General features: G+C 32.7%; 1 protein-coding gene across 1 annotated transcript; it reads right to left on the reverse strand.

Moving 5' to 3' along the window:
* Window positions 1–452: 452 nt before the first annotated feature.
* LOC107454215 (sn-1-specific diacylglycerol lipase ABHD11) lies at window positions 453–14,853 on the reverse strand. The gene is made up of 6 exons (XM_043042468.2): window positions 14,727–14,853; window positions 10,473–10,617; window positions 7,925–8,098; window positions 5,969–6,157; window positions 3,382–3,611; window positions 453–627 (listed from the first exon to the last, which is right to left on the reverse strand). The coding sequence occupies exons 1-6, from the start codon at window positions 14,732–14,734 to the stop codon at window positions 492–494; spliced, it is 882 nt and encodes a 293-aa protein (XP_042898402.1). The 5' UTR covers window positions 14,735–14,853; the 3' UTR covers window positions 453–491.
* Between the last annotated feature and the right edge of the window lie 2,923 nt (window positions 14,854–17,776).

A 17,776-nucleotide genomic window follows, 5' to 3' on the forward strand; every position in this document is an offset into this window, starting at 1 on the left:
TATTCGTGCCTTATCCGGGATTCGAACCCAGGACCATTCTGATGTGAGGTCAAATTCCTGACCACTACACAGCCCGGTCGGTGTGATTGAAAATGCTTAATTATCGAACGAAAATAAGTCCTATCACTACTTTTCAGTTTCCTACGGCTTCATTATGCTTTTTATAACACATTTTCCTCGTTGCGTTTCTGAGGAAAAATCTGTCAAGTATATATATAACATGCCGACAAATCTTAATCCCCGAAATACTTACTTCATTCGATATTACCCTTATAAAAAACGTAAAACTTAAAAAAATTTTATTACTTAGCTTGTAAGATTAAATAATTTAATACAACTTTTTTTTAGTAGATTTATTATTTTATGTGATTTTGTTTTTCAGTAAGAATAATTTCTGAGAAAAGAAATTTTTTTAAATTTCTTAAATAAAAAAGTTTTTTTTTTTTAAATCTTTTTCTAAACAATAAGAGACATCAGACAGAGTAGTGAATTCATGTATTTATGAACTGGGCGACTTCTTCACAAAACTTTTCGGGAAAATCAATGTGCAACAAATGTCCTCCACCTTCGATTTCTTTGAATGTGGCATTTTTTAAGTATGACACAATAAAATCCTTATCCTTTAACCTAGGACCAAAAAGAAAAAAATTAAATAAATAAATTTAGTTAATATGCAAGTTTTTTTTTATTGATTTATTTCTTAATTGTACAGGATGTTGACCCTTATTGATGCAAATGGGACATCTGTGTCCCTTTTATAGATTTTTTTTTCTTGGTATTTCTTAATTATTAAAAACAATTTAATAGTTGCTAAAAAATTCTATTATATTACAAGAATTATATTTGTACTACAATGTAAAATGCAAAAGAAGTGATTTGAAAAAAAAATTTCATTCATATTTAAAAATATATAAAAAATTGATTTTGTTAATTAAAGAAATGTCACTGATGGATAACTGTTTCTTTTAGATATAAATAACAGCAAATGAGGGCAAATTTGAAAAATTATTTTTTGGAAGATTTTACCTTTAACGCTGAAAAAGACACCGGTGTTTCATGGTATATTTCATAATCATGGCGTATTTCATAAAAAAAAATCTTAAATATAATATGTTTCAATTATTTTGACCTAAATTAATACAAAATAATAAAAAAATTTATGAAAAACATGTATAGTAAAAACACTGCGTCAAAGGGTTAAGAAAATAAATAGAACGAAAAGTTATTTTTGTTAAAAACGTCGATTTTTAAAAAGGAAAATAAAAAAACAATGATGAGCGAAAATCTAGAGAAACAAATCTTTAGATTTAACTTCGTTTCAAAAATAATTTTAATTTTCTATTTATTTTTTCACTGCAATTTTTTAAAATGCATACATTTGTTTTTTAATGAATTTATTTCTATTTTTACAAAATTCTGTTTCGGTGTTATATACTTGAACTTAATCATTATTTTTGGTATAATTTTGTAATAGTTTAGCATACTTTATCATTTTTGGATTAGTTCATCATTAATCCATTAAATATTCTTAATCTTGAGTCAGCCTCTTTATTCATTGTGACAGTAATAGAATAATGTAAGCATAATTAAAACTATCAAAGCACCACGTTTAAGAGCCATTCAGAAAGAAAAAAATATCTCAGTAAAGTAATGTTTAAGAATAACGATGCCTTCAGATTCACCATTATTAAAATTCTAATTAAATACAAAAATAATCCTACGAAAAAAAAATTTTTTTTTTCATTTATAGCATAGTGCATCAAATTCTATTAGTAGGACCATTAACCATATTAAGATGTGACTATTACGAAAACGATCATGGGCAATAGAATTTAAGTTCACTAAAAACCGGTTCGTTATATGGATACAGTTAAGATACTAAATTTTTATGTAATAAAAATTATTTTACATTTCGAATTCGTAATTTTTTATGTAATTACAAAATTATTTGCATATTATATAAAATTGTAACATGGATCTTAATGTTACAAAGACATATATAATATGTATTTAATAATTCATAATGCATACAATAAATAAATAATACTGAAAGATTATTCTTAAATTTTTTTTACTGGCATTGAATTGACAGATAGGTTATCATTGTTCATCCTTTTAGTTTTTAACCCAACTCAGGAGACAACTGAAATTCTAACTCAAGCGTAGACACAGAGGACTTATTGAGTAAATTTAACCCGCGTTTAAGTTGCATGGAGAGTAAATACTATAAAAAACAACCCACGGAAAGGGTATTCCTCCTCATGAATTATAAACTTCATTTCCCATCAATTGCTGTTGTTGTTAATTTACGTCGCACTAGAGCTGCACTATGGGCTATTAGCGACTGTCTGGGAAACATCCCGGAGGATGATCCGAAGACATGCCATCACAATTTTGATCCTCTGCAGAGGGGATGGCACCTCCGCTTCGGTAGCCCGACGACCCGCACGCGAAGTCGAGCACTTTACGGTCGAACAGTTTAACGAGGACCAATACCGCACACCCTCGGTCCCTACTCAGACTGATCCAAGTGGTCACCCACCCGCACACTGACCGCAGCCAGTGATGCTTGACTTCGGTGATCTGCTGGGAACCGTGTCTTAACGATCAGTCCACTGCGGGACCATTTCCCATCAATATTATATATTTTATGTCTTTGTAATACTTTCTTTATGAAAACTCGTAGTAAAAAAATTCGATATTATTGCTAATCGATTTTGTTTCGAGAGCGCTTGAATGCAAGTGTAGCGCTCCAGTGTGGCATCGCCCACTGGCAGAGAACTAGAGGTAGTGAGTTCGTTCAGCCCACTAAAAAACCGTCAAGCATACGTCACAAGGTGCAAATTAAATCTGTCCAGGCATAAAGTCTTCTCATTGGTAATGGACTTCGCAAGTTGCTAGTTTGCAGTACCAGCTGCTATCTACGTCATGTGGTCGGGTAAAAATGTGGCTTTCCTTCCATTATCGTTAAAAGATAGTAGTTTATTTACATCGCACAAGAGCTGCACAATGGGCTATTGGCGACGGTCTGGGAAACATCCCTATGAATGACCCGAATACACATCATCGCAATTTTGATCCTTTGCAGAAGGGATGGCACCCTTGCTTTAGAAGCCAGAGGACCTGCGCGAACTCGAGCACTTTACTGTAGAAGAGTTTAACGAGGACCGATACCACACACTCTCGGTCCCTACGCAGGCTGATCAAAGTAGTCACCCACCTGCTTACTGACGCAGCCGGTGGTGTTCTATTGGGAAGCGCGTCTTTACGATCAGCGGGACCGTTAAAAGGTAGGTGGCTATATGTGCTTGGCCATTGTAGGATGATGTGTCTGCAACTGCAGAAAGGGGTAGGAAATAAAAGCAGAAAGAAAAAACTCACACTTTATAAGGAGATCTAGAACCACATAGGAAAAGAGCTGGGCCTTGATATTCTCCTTCATATTTAAAAACTCTGAAACCACCTAATTCTGGTCCAGCTTCAAATGCATTCTTAACAGAATACTCAAAAAGTTTCAGATGAAGTTTCCACTCAAACTTTCCACTCAATGAATCGATTTCAAGAGGCATCATGGCTTTCGTTATTTCTCCTTTCTTATCACCTCTATATTCCTACATTAAAAACAAAAGTTTTTATGCACAGCACAAGGGGAAAAAAACGAAGTATCCTGAATAACTTACGATCTAATGATAGGATTTCCAAGTACAGGACTCAAACTTAATGGCTGACGGGGATAGCCCCAAATAAGCTAATTAACTAGTGCAGACGATATTATAAATTTCGAAATTAGACACATAAATGTTCTTTCTCTGAATAAACATGCTTTTTTTTTGACGCATGACCTTCAAAATATAGAGGGAGGGTAGCCTTAATCTGGGAAATATAGCTGCCATAGTTTGGACAGGTGAGCGGTCGGAAGTTAATTTTTATTTTATTTTTTTATTTCGTTATGTCTCGAGAAATTTTTAAACGAATTGAAGAAAAAAATTCACACAATTATAAAATTCGTTTCTCCAAAGATAATTTCATGAAGAAAAAAAAACAAATTTTTAAAAATAATTATTTGTTATTTTATTTAATAATATACAAAAAAAAAGTGAATTATAAGGTATGCACATTTTTAACGCGAAATGGAAAATTTGAATGAAATCGGTTGAATAGTCCCTGAAAAATCGAATTTTAAATATATTACTTTTTAAATTAAATTTTTCAGAAACTATTGAGCTGATTTCGCTCAAACTTTATATTTTACCCAATAAAAGTACATTCTTCAAAATGATGTAAAAATTTGTGCACCAAACTTTTCAATTTTTTTAGGCTATTATTAAATAAAATAATAAGAATATACTTTTAAAAAAATTTTAATTCGCTAAAAACGTTCTCGAGAAATGGCGAAATACTCAATAGTAAAATTAACATTAAAGGGGTTAACTTTCGAACGCTCTCTGAAACAAACAATATTTCTCAGATTGAAACTACCCGTTATATTTTGAAGGTTAGAAATCAAAATCCAGAAACAAAAAAATAGGCACACTTATTCAGAGAAAGTACGTTCTTGTGCCTAATTTTGTAACAATATCGTTTGCACAAGCTAATTAACATATTTAAAGTCATCTCTATGAATCAATAACTCCTGGTATGTGAGGATCTAATCACTAGATCAAAAGTTATTCACGATGGTTTTTTTTCACACTGTGCAATGAGAAATGCAGCAAGAACAGAAAATCGTTAATATGCTATTGAGAGTGTTCAGCAATGCTCTAATTTAATATAGATTTTTGATTCAAAATTATACACAATAGCACCCAAATTAATAAGTAAGCTATGAAAAACACAAAAACCTAGATCGAGATTCAAAGAATCACTAATAAGAGAGACAGTGCTGAAAATATCAAAACCTGTTTGATTGCAAGAGAAACTTGGAAGTGTTTCGAATAATCGTATTTCAACCTCATCTGAGCTCCCTCCGGCACTTAAACCAGTTTTGATTCATTTTAGTTCAACCCTCTTAAATACTGATTAGTTAGCTTTCGATTGCTTTTTTCTTCTTCATGTTTTATTATTAATTTTGTAATCCCCTAATGAATGAGTGAAAAATGAGTTATAGCATCGAAAGTCATATTGGCTGATGATTATTACAGTTTGGGAAATCTCAGGAATTTTGTAAGGTGATTTTATAGTAAATTTTTACTGCAGGAATTCAAACCAAGAGCTAAATAGTTTTGTGGAATTTAATTAGAAAACTAACCTTGACTATAAGTATAGTAAAATTTCAAATAACCGATAATGATTCCTTTAGATTTCGATTCTTTAGATTTCGATTTTGTTTTTTCTTCGTTTAAGTATCTACTTGGGATCCATAATGTGCATGCGTTTAGACCAGTGATTCTCAACCTTTTTTTNATAACCGATAATGATTCCTTTAGATTTCGATTCTTTAGATTTCGATTTTGTTTTTTCTTCGTTTAAGTATCTACTTGGGATCCATAATGTGCATGCGTTTAGACAAATGAATTAAAAATGAGTAACAGCATCTAAAGTTATATTGGCTGACAATCATTACAGTTTGGGAAATCTCAGGAATTTTGTATGGTGATTTTATTGTAATAAATTTTCACAGTAGGAACTCAAATCTATACCTCAATAGATTTGCGGAATTAACCAGAAACCTAACTATGACCAGGAACGTAGTAAAATAAAAGACATTACTAATTTGTTCACTATTAATATTATTGCTAATAACATTAATAAATAAAGTGTTAGAGAAATTGTTATTGCATAAAATCATTCACTTTAACATTAGATACACCACTTGTTATTGTATATATATTAAGCTTTGTGTGAGCACAAATATAGATAAGAAAAAAATTCTTCTCTTTTAATTTTTCTTTCATATATTTAAATTAATTTTATTAATTTTAATTAAAAGGTAACGCTTGTCTAAAAAAAATTGGCATTACATACTCACCTCTGGTATTCTTTGTTGAATGTATGAGGCCAAAAATTCTTTGGCGTTCTCGAGATCTTTGATATGAGGTGGAATGTGATTAAGAGATTCCGTAAGCAACTCAAAATATTTCATGCAGAAGTCGTTCTCACCTCCGTTTTGATATTTCAGAGACATATCTTCAACAACAATTTTCTCTACTAAATCAGGCTGGTAATGAAAAGAAGAAGAAAAAAAACACTGCTGCATTAAAAAAAAATTAGATAAATAAAACTTGTACGAGCTCGTGCTAATAAAGCGAAGGTCATAAGTTCAATTCCTCCGTGGGCCAATATTGCAATTGTAAACACGGTCCATAATGTTTGACAATTTTTATTATTATCGTTCATCTAGTCAGTATTATAATGATGTCTTGAATAACTAGCATTAATAATTATGTAGATAAGGAGATTTATAAAAGCTCTTCCCTCGAATTCCACGCAGTACAATACATTTGACCTCAAATCGAACTGTACTGTCAGTACGAATTTTACAAGGAGAAAATATTGAGAAAATTAAAGTGAACCTTTTATATCTTCTATATTATATAAAACGCTAATACGTACGTATGTATCAATAAAACCGATGATATTTCTTTTCTCGCGTTGGCAACAGTTTTCATTTTTAATTGATAGGCTTCGGCGCGCAAGAGCACGTAGTGAGCATCATATGGTTAATCTATATTATATAAAACGCTAATACGTTTTAATTGAAAGGCTACGGCGAGCAAGAGCACGTAGTGAGCATCAAATGGCTAATCGGGTGAATTCTCACCGAATTATCAAAAAAATTCTCACAAAATTATCTTCATCGAAGGCGACATCCGGCGTTCAGTACTATTTCATATTGTTTTACAACACATGGTTTTAGCCCTCTTGTGGGAAACTCTTTAAAACAAACTTTACAGCAGCTACTTTTCTCAACAACTGAAATTTAGAATAGTGTGGTTACGAAAAATATGTGAACTGTTTGCAATTTCAAATTAATGTTGAAATGCACAGGTTTAGAACTTTCTACAGTGAAAAGTTTTCGGAACTTCAGTGTTCAAAAATGTATACAAAAGCTAGACGTTAAGAACGTATCCAATGAGCGAGCAAAGCGAACATCGGATTGCGAAGCAATCCGAAATGAACTGCGAAAGCAGTTCCGGGGGTTGGCGAGCGCCAGCGAGCAGGGGGCGAAGCCTCCTAGTATATATATATTACTTTACTGTTCTCAATATTTTCTCTTTGTAAAATTCGTACTGACAGTACAGTTCGATTTGAGGTCAAATGTTTTGTACTGCGGGGAATTCGAAAGAAGAGCTTTCATAAACCTCCACTTCAGTTTTTAGAGATTATTTATTTCATGGAATAAAGGGTTTCAAAATAACAGATAATAAAAAAAACAAAATCAACAAAAAAGCTGTGATCGCCATATTACGATCACTGGTTACCCATTTGTCAACTGCTTTTTTCCTTCTGGATTGATTCCGTTAAACGCCACAACATTTCAAATAATGGTTTGCAAAAACTTTCTCAATTGATGTTTGTCGTCGGACTATGTACGTGTTTCAAGACGTCACAAAATACTTTTCCTTCTTCAGCATTCCCATTTATATTAAAATCACCGTCAAGCCAGTAATTATACGATAATAATAAAAATATTTTAAATTATTATTATGTAAATACATTAAAAATGCCTGCTAGTGGAAAAAAAAGAAAAGCAGCAGCGGTTGCCATGGAAACGCATGCAATGACGACGCATGCGCACTGTTTACTATAACTCTTGAACACAGTTGAAAAGTGTGCGGACGCCATCAAATCCAAACCAAGACCCATTTTACCTATGGGTAATATGCTTACATATTTTTTTAACGTAGATACGCATATTTTAAAATGTGGTACTACAAAAAAAATGAAAGAAATGCGAAATTCAATAAGGTAAATATTTACGCACAAATTTCAAAGCAAATTCCATTGCCGTTTTACCACCCATTCCGTGACCCACAAGAACAGCTTTAGGCATGTGTAGATGTTCCATTATATTTTTCAAGTCTTCCATCATGGATTCATAACTAAGATTAGTAATCCATCCACTGTCTCCATGGTTACGAGTGTCATACGCTACCACCTACAAAAAAATAAACAAAAATACTATTATAAGCGGGTGTTGCCTACAAACCGCCCTTAATACAGTATTTTAAAAATCCTTTTTAAAAAAAAGAAGTTGAAAACTATAAGGATTCGTACAGTCCTTGAGAATTAAGAAACATAACAGTAAGTTACTTTGGCAATTGTCACTGTTTCATTAAAAAACAATATGACTGAAAGTAAATTAAAAAATTGAGTTTATTAAGTTACTATTTATGTACTTTATTAAAATTTGTGGAGACTTTCGGAATCGCGTGTATTATAGTGTTACATGTTAAACCGTTTTTTGAATATATCCTTGCTCAAAAATTGATATCGNAATAAAAAAATGAGTTTATTAAGCTACTATTTATGTACTTCATTAAAATTTGTGGAGACTTTCGGAATCGCGTGTATTATAGTGTTACATGTTAAACCGTTTTTTTGAATATATCCTAGCTCAAAAATTGATATCGTTTTTAAAATCTGAATCATTATTAAGATACATTTTTTTATATATATATAACTGTCGTCAAACAACCAACACAAAATTTGAGTTTACTACTACTAATATTCAACTCTGAAACCTTGTAATTTTGAATCCAATCCAGAAGACAAGGAAACTCCCGGATCAAGCATCAGATGAAATTTTCCTTCGTGGAATGAATAATTTTCCTTCCTACGTTCCTTTGCGTTACGTGGCGAGGAAAACCACGAAAATCTTTCATGGATAGCCTGACGGCGAGGGGACTTTAACCCTTGATCCGTCTACCACTGATGATTATTTGCATCAGCACCGTGGTTGGTGATTGGGGCGAGCCAAGTGTGGAAATCGTATCACCCGGGTCACCTTACTAGGAGGCGAGTGCTCTATCCCCTGACCCACCATAGCTCTATGATACATTTTAGAAGAGGTAAAATAAAAAATTCAAAACTCATTATAAAATTATTTAAATTTATCAGCTAACTTTTTAGGATATCCATTGAAAAAGCCTTAAGTTTGCATTCATGGAACGAATATAACTTTGTTCCGATTTTGATTTTTCAATAATTCTGCTATCACATGGAAGTAAAATAAACAGAACCAGCGGAGTTTGTGAGGTCATTTAACAATTTTCGTTTTGCGGAGGTTTTTGGCTTGTTATGGTAAAATATATTTGATTTTTCTTTTCCAAACGTCATTTAAGAAAATAAAATAAAATTCCTTCTTCAAAAACGGAAAACGTAACATTTTTTTTACTTTTTTCGTTTAAATTTTATACTTAAGCTTTTTTAAATTTATTATTCTTTATTTATTTATTTACTTTTCATTTATTTATTTTTTTACGCACAGAATTACAGCTTTAAGAAATGAGTGTTTTTGCCTTTGAAGGCTCCGCTTGGATAATAATCTAATAATGCTGAAATAATTCTTTTTTCCAGTTTTATAATTCTGATTTATATGATGTCGTTTAGTGCAGAGCTCCTAAAAATGAAGAGATTGCTTTTTTTTTATTACATCAATATTATGAAATAGTAAAGAATGCTTTTTATCTATCAAATTTTCATTGCTAATTTAATTAAATATTATTAATTAAAATTATTTCATAAGTTATTATTTTTTTAATTATTAATTTTATTATTTTAACAAAACTAAATATTTATAATTGCCAATTTTTTAAAACAAAAGAAATATAGCCGTACTCATGGCCCGCTAGAGTCCTATGAATCAAAGACCCAAGGAAAACATCAAGCTTGCCTCACTATTATGACGACTTGGGAAGTGAGCAAGCAAAGCAGACTCCATGAGATTGATGAGCGATAACTTATAAACGACCGAGCTTCCCACGTGAGATAAAGCATAAAAAAAATGAGAACAGTAAAGCTGAGGTATTAAATAAGACTAAGGTAAAATGAGCGATCGAAGCGGACCGTAATCAGTTCCAGGAGACTAATTTACAATCCAGCAGCATTTAACAACCCGCTTTCCTTTTTGGAGATTTTCCGCTAGGTTATATAGTTGTTCGAAATTATAATGCAAGATTTTATTTATTTTAAAGTTTGTTACCTGAATTGAAAAAAAAAGAAGTCAAAAATTAAATTTGTTTTTTATTCAAGGTTGTTGGTTGGTTGTTGTTAATTTACGTCGCACTAGAGCTGCACAATGGGCTATTGGCGACGGTCTGGGAAACATCCCGGAGGATTTTATTCAAGGAAACGATTAACGAGATGAGTGGGTCGTTAAACGCCACTGGATAGGGAGATCGCTTCCAAAAGAGCGATAGTGAACTAAATCGCAAAGAAATCTTTTTAAAGGAAATACTTATGAAATTGGTGTTTCTTAGAAGCTGCTTACATGAGTGAATAATAACTAATTTTTCATGATTAATACAAACCATACGTCCTGTTGCATCAGCTATCGGCTTTAAGCATAATTTCCATGTTTCTTTACAGAATGCTATCTCGTGTAAAAATATTATTCCTGGCAAATTTCTACTTTCTTTCGGTCCTATAGCTTCAAAGCTCATATTCACTTGAAAGCTTGAAATAAATCATAACCAAATTAAAACTAATGCAGAGCGAGAGGAATTGGGCCGCGATGGTTTTGTGGTTAAAGGCTCTGAACTATCATTGTAAAAAAATGGGGTTCGCTCCTCAGTGGCGGCTTGAAGCTCACCCATCTTCAGGCCGATAAGTATCAGCTTGTAAGAGAAATAAAGGAGTCGTGTTTGCAATGCCGATATAGCCATTGTCATGTCGTTGGTTACACAAATCCGGAACCTTAACATTTATAACTTTTTTTTCTCCTTTGAAGCCTTCTAGTGCGCTAGGAAAAGTTTAAAAAAATATCAAAGAGTAATATTAAACTATAGAACTGTAAGAAATGGATATTCATTATTCACAAAAGTTTCCTTCTTTTTTCTTTTTTTTTTTACGAAACTGGTCCCGCAGTGGACTGATCGTTAAGACACGGTTCCCAGCAGATCACCAAAGTCAAGCATCACTAGCTGCGGTCAGTGTGCGGGTGGGTGACCACTTGGATCAGTCTGCGTAGGGACCGAGGGTATGTGGTATTGGTACTCGTTAAACTGTTCGACCGTAAAGTGCTTGACTTCGCGTGCAGGTCGTTGGGCTACCGAAGCGGGGTTGCCACCCCCTCTGCAGAGGATCAAAATTGTGATGGCTTGTCTTCGGACCATCTTCATGGTTGTTTCCCAGACAGTTGCCAAAAGCCCATTGTGCAGCTCTAGTGAAACGTAAATTAACTACAACTACTTTTGACGAAACTGTTTCCTAGTACATACTCCGAGTGAACATTTCGTCAAAGTGACGAAATAACTATAGTCACTTCTTTGAAGAGGCAATTTCGTCAATAGTAAAAAAATATTTCGTCATTTTATTATTTTTTTAAAGAAAAAAACCTTATAGTCGCCTTAACAAAGCAAAAAGGACGAATAGAGCAAAAAAAAAATAATCACACCCATGCCCCAAGCGAGATTCGAACCCGGAATGTTCATAGCANGTGGGTGACCACTTGGATCAGTCTGCGTAGGGACCGAGGGTGTGTGGTATTGGTACTCGTTAAACTGTTCGACCGTAAAGTGTTTGACTTCGCGTGCAGGTCGTTGGGCTACCGAAGCGGGGTTGCCACCCCCTCTGCAGAGGATCAAAATTGTGATGGCTTGTCTTCGGACCATCTTCAGGGTTGTTTCCCAGACAGTTGCCAAAAGCCCATTGTGCAGCTCTAGTGCAACGTAAATTAACTACAACTACTTTTGACGAAACTGTTTCCTAGTATATACTCCGAGTGAACATTTCGTCAAAGTGACGAAATAACTATAGTCACTTCTTTGAGGAGGCAATTTCGTCAATAGTAAAAAAATATTTCGTCATTTTATTATTTCTTTTAAAGAAAAAAACCTTATAGTCGCCTTAACAAAGCAAAAAGGACGAATAGAGCAAAAAAAAAAATAATCACACCCATGCCCCAAGCGAGATTCGAACCCGGAATGTTCATAGCACGCGGTTGACTACTCTTGATCACCATAATGGCTGGTCAGCGTAATTCGTCAGTTTATTTTCGATCGTCTAGTTAACAATGTCGCACAATGCACGACGACGAAGTTTCGAGTTGAGGCAACATTTTCGTCATATATTTGTGAGTTCCCATTTCGTCACAAATCAAGTGATTTTAACGTTACTTCTGAGAGTGAGAAAGAAATGTACTCTTTTAGGTAACCACTTATTATTTACTCTATTCACACATTTTCTTAAATCAAAGATGAATAATTTCAAACTTGATCTTCAGAAACTGAAATCAATTTAAATACGGAGAAAGGATATCTGAAACTATGATTACATGCACTTTTTCACAGCAAGGGCTTTTCAAATTTGCAGAATTTAACTGCATGCAGCCCCGATTTTAAAAATTACTTTAAGCAAAGTTTTTAAATCAGAGAAATTTTAAGAACTAGTCCTATGAAAACTTTAAGAAGCAGTATATGCCCGTACCAAATGCAATGAATGCTTGTAAACAAAGCATAATAGTTATTGATCTGCCTTAGAAATACCCAGTCATCAAATCTGCCAAATTCAATTCACTGTAACAAGATTGAAAGTTTCAATCCATTCACTACTTCAACCTCATGATTCAGTCCCTTTAATACTGGGTTTATATTTGAGTTTTAGCAAGCGATTTTCAACAGTTAATTAAGAATTCTAAGTTTCAATCTATTCACTACTTTAACGTCATGATTCAGTCCTTTTAATACTGGGTTTTTATTTGAGTTTTAGCAAGCGATTTTCAACAGCTAATTCAGAATTGAAAGTTTCGATCTATTCACTATTTTAACGTCATGATTTAGTCCCTTTAATACTGGGTTCATATTTGAGTTTTTGCAAGCGATTTTCAACAATTAATTATTTAAATCAAAATGTATTTGTCTAACATTTAAAAAAAAAAGCGATTCAACAAAATTTTCAAAAAGAATAAAACAAATTCTATTAATTTTTTATAAATTTCAGAAGTATTTTAAATGATAAATGTTATATTACTATGCATTGCATTTTTTTCATCGGTATTTAAGAGGAAATTGTTTTCGTTCGGGTTCGAGATTATTAGGTTGCCATTTTTCATTTGAGTTTTTTTTTTTCTCTCAATTTTCCAGCTAATTATACAGGGTGATTCTAAAAAGATGGACAAAATTTTAGGAAGTGATAGTACACACCCAAGCAAACAATTTTTATCAAAGAATGCATGGTCGAAAACAAAACGCAAAGGTGCTGGCTCATTTGGAAAGTTGTTTCATGTTCAGTTGTTATTATTTGCATGTTATGGGAAGAAGAAGAGCTCGTATGCAAATTTTTCGTCACGATTCATACATAAAAGCTGCTGATTCGAGTGCTACAATGTCTAAAAATATAAAAAAAATAATTGGCTTTTCGGGGGAACAGCTGAAGGCTCTTATGTATGAGACTCCCATTGAATCTGCAGAAGAACTTGTCGCCAAGCTTTCGGCAGCTGCAGGGAAAGTTCGTGATATGCCTGGTGTGTTACAGAATGTTCGCCTATCTTTTCTTCGCCGTTGTATTTCATGCATAGCAGCTGCCGGCCACTGTTTTGAACACTTATTGTAACCACATGCCATTAAATTTGCTTTTATAACTTAACTTCATCGTTCTTTGTGTGTTTTTGCCTCTTATAGGAACATAAACTTTCACGCCCTCTAGCGGTTTTGCGTTTTGTTTTCGACCATGCATTCTTTGATAACAATTGTTTGCTTGGGTGTGTACTATCACTTCCTAAAATTTTGCCCATCTTTTTAGAATCACCCTGTATTTAACTCTAGGAGTGTAGTGAGGTCTAGGCGGTTCGACGTTCCGCAACTTTTTAGTGAGGCGGAACGTTTTTCCAAAACTTTAACGAACATATTGCTAATTTTCAATTTATAATTTTATTAAAATTTTTTTTAATATAGTATGTTCCTAATACGAACAAGTTGAAAGCTAGTTTTGCTAATATATTTAGTTATGAGACAATTAGGCAATTGTTTTATATTAAGAGAGTTAGTAAATTGCATAATTAACCATCTATGCAACCCCAAATTTCTGTTTTGAAACTGCTGTTATGGTATTTTATTGTTTGTTTGTTATTTGTGCTGCTCTCATGGTGTTTTACTGTTTTTAGGAATAGTAGTCGTTAAAGTGGAAAACAATTATTCCATCCGGGAATTTTTTGAATTGTTTAAAACGATTCGGTGCATGTTTCTTTAATAATTATTCTTAAATCTGTGCGCTCCTATACATGGTAAATTGATATTTATAAAGAAAAAAAAGGTAAAAAATAAAAACGCAAATAAAAATATTTGGAATTATTTTTTGGTAAGCGAAGTAAAAATATTAGAAGTTGCAATAAAATAAAAAATAAGAAACTTAAGGAAAAAAAATCTTTGACTGATTTGATATTTGTTGATCAATATTATCTTTGACAATTTTAGATTTGACCCTCCCTCCCAAGTTGAGTTGGCTTGTTCCGACAAAAAATTATTTATCAATACAACACTTTACCTCATTATATTTGCTTTTAACGTAAATAAGGAAAATAAATAAAACGAAATTTAAAATATATAAATATATATATATACACTTACTTCGGCATTTTTTGTCCTTCGTGTCTTTCTTTTGTTCCTTGCTAGTAGACTCAATTTCCTGATCACAAGTAATTTTTATCTTTGAGATATGTTTTATCAAAGACAATGATTTTCTTTTTATCACCAATTTTATATAGTAATAAATATGTTTTTAGATAAAAAGCATGCAAACAAGAAAAAAAAGACAGGGAGTTATGTAATTACTAATTGAGTTTGATTTTAAACTAAGGACGAGTAACAAATAACATTGTTAATGCAAATCATACTCGAATTAATTTATTTTTCTAGATTTACGCAAAATGCCTACATCATAACTTTTCAAAAAGAAAAAAAGTCATACATTTTGTAAATTTTAATTCTCGATGAGTACTTAACAATTAAAAATAATCTCAATAACCAATTTTTAACCAGTTACTTATTTGTCCATCTTATCCTACTTGGACTTAGAACAACATTTACGCTTGATAAATAACGATTGAATCAAACATTTTTAAAGAAAATAATAAATAGGTAATAATAAATAAGTAAATAAAAAATAAGGAAATAATAAATAAGTGATAACAATAAATAGTTAATAAAATAATAAATAAGTAAATAATAAACAAGTAAATATTAAATCACAAATAATAAAGAAGTAATTAACGTTTTCGAATCTGATGGGATATATATGCCCCATCAGACGTTTACCCAACTCGAAAAAAAACCTCGAAAAAGCGGGTTTTTTCATAACAGAATTTTATTATTAACAAATCAGCTCTAGATATTAAATTTATATTAGAAAGAAAAAAAAACTTCATACAATGAAATATTTAGATTTCCATTACTTCAATATTCTACTGTGCTTTAAAATTTTTAATTAACCTTTTTAATAATACGTTTAATCAGAAGTAGAAAATAATGTACAATCACAAAATTTTGAGATACTAATTCACAAAATAATTGAAACTATTATTATAAAAAGGCACGACATATATTATTATACAATAAATAATATTTTATTATCTTTGGTGTGTAACGTTGTGGACCTCCTCGTATTGCACACTGGTTAATCCTCCGGGATGTTTCCCAGACCGTCGCCAATAGCCCATTGTGCTGCTCTAGTGCGACGTAAATTAACAACAAGAACATACTGGTTAACACTAAATCTGTTACAAATTAGCCACTCATCAGACCATTGGCCCCTGGACAAGTGAAAATATGTTCTATTACTTCAGAATTAATTTTAACAAAGATGGTTAATTTACGTCGCACTAGAGCTGCACAATGGGCTATTGGCGACGATCTGGGAAACATTAAAACTGATGATCCGAAGACATGCCATCACAATTTTGATCCTCTGTGGAGGGGATGGCACCCCCGCTTCGGTAGCCCGACGACCTGCGCGCGAAGTCGAGCACTTTACGGTAACACAGTTTAACGAGGACCAATACCGCACACCCTCGGACCCTACGCAGACTGACCCAAGTGGTCACCCACCCGCACACTGACCGCAGCCAGTGATGCTTGACTTCGGTGATCTGCTGGGTCTTAACGATCAGTCCACTGCGGGACAGCAAAGGCGTAGGAGACCAATGGATGTAGGATGTTTAAAAAAGGTGATCTAACAAAATTCCATGTTAAATGAAGCGTGTTATTTTTAGACAATTCTTTTTTTGTATCAGTTCCGATTTTTGTTTTGAATCTTTGATTTTTTTAAAGCGCCTTCTGGAAAAGGAAAAGTCTTACCTATAAAATCATTTTCACTGTCAGACTCACCAGGTTCCTTGGGATATTCATCCACTTTTCCTTCGAGGTTAATATCTTCCTTACCTGTACTATGCATGATTCTTTATCGCCTTACGAGATCATCGCCAACAAAATCAATTATTTTTATTTTTTAAAATGCCGGATACTATTTAGGCAAAATATGAAATAATCGTCCTGATGAGGTTATTATGTAAATGATGTGCATGTTACTGTGAATGACCGAAATCGGTGGTTGTTGACTTTCACCGGTGAATGTTAACAAATCAAATTAGTCGCTTTGATGAATGTCCGAAATATTTATTACATCCGATTTGATATTAATTTATTCGTGGATATAATTACATTTATTCAATATTTTAATACTTACTGACGATAGATTATAACAAACAGTGTTTGGAGTATAGGGCAAATATATACGGGACGATGGCACTTGACTTTTAAAAAAACATCAGTGTAGGGTATACCGGGCAGTGGCACTGAACCTTAAAAAAACATCAGTGTAGGGTATACCGGGCAATGGCACTTGACCTTAAAAAACATCAGTGTAGGATATACCGGGCAATGGCACTTAACCAGACCTAGTATGACTAGACCTTTGGTAAATGTCCGAAATATATACTAGGTCTAGTGCCACTTTTGCTATAGCTTAAATATAAAAAAAAATTAAACAAAGCGTTTGAATCAATTTTAAACTGATAACGAAATTACTGCTTTAAAAATTAAAAAATATAATAATAAAAACTGCGCCAGATAAGAGTAATTGAAGTAGTTGCTTTATACAGCGCATGTGCGGAAAATTTTTTTTAAAAAAATTATCCAGGTGAATCTAAAAGTGGATGAATATCCCAAGACACCGACCAATAATTTGTCCTTTATGGTTTTTTCAAAAAGTAACGACCGCTTTTGTTCGTGGCTACCCCCTCCCCAGTTTAATTATTCATATCTATTCAATCTTCCTCCCCCCCACTATCTTCATCAGTAATTTAATTAGATGGAAAATCTAAATATTTATCAGCTAAAATCATAAAATGAGTTATCATCAGATGATTTTGTCATTAAAGCCAACGCCTTAAAACCGTCAAAAAACAGAGCTTTAATATTTTTGATAGCATATTTCAATTGTATTTTATACTGAAACTGATATTAATTTTTGAAATGAAATTTGTTAGATATTACACACATTTTTAAATATTAAGTCTAAAAACAAAACTACATACATACAGTAGAACTTCAATCGATCTTTTTCAAAGGGACCATTCATAACGAATGATAGATACGGAAAAACGACGAATGCGTGTCAACTT

The sequence above is a fragment of the Parasteatoda tepidariorum genome, chromosome 5, assembly GCF_043381705.1.
Source record: "Parasteatoda tepidariorum isolate YZ-2023 chromosome 5, CAS_Ptep_4.0, whole genome shotgun sequence".
Taxonomy (NCBI): Eukaryota; Metazoa; Arthropoda; class Arachnida; order Araneae; family Theridiidae; genus Parasteatoda; species Parasteatoda tepidariorum.

What these genes read in the sequence shown, in the direction of transcription:
- LOC107454215 (XM_043042468.2), bottom strand. An exon ending in CTGATGCAACAGGACGTATG is followed by an intron (nt 8,099 to 10,472) that starts GTTTGTATTAAT and finishes ATTTTTTTGTAG; the next exon opens with GTGGTAGCGTATGACACTCG. An exon ending in TTCAACAAAGAATACCAGAG is followed by an intron (nt 3,612 to 5,968) that starts GTGAGTATGTAA and finishes TTTTTAATGTAG; the next exon opens with GAATATAGAGGTGATAAGAA.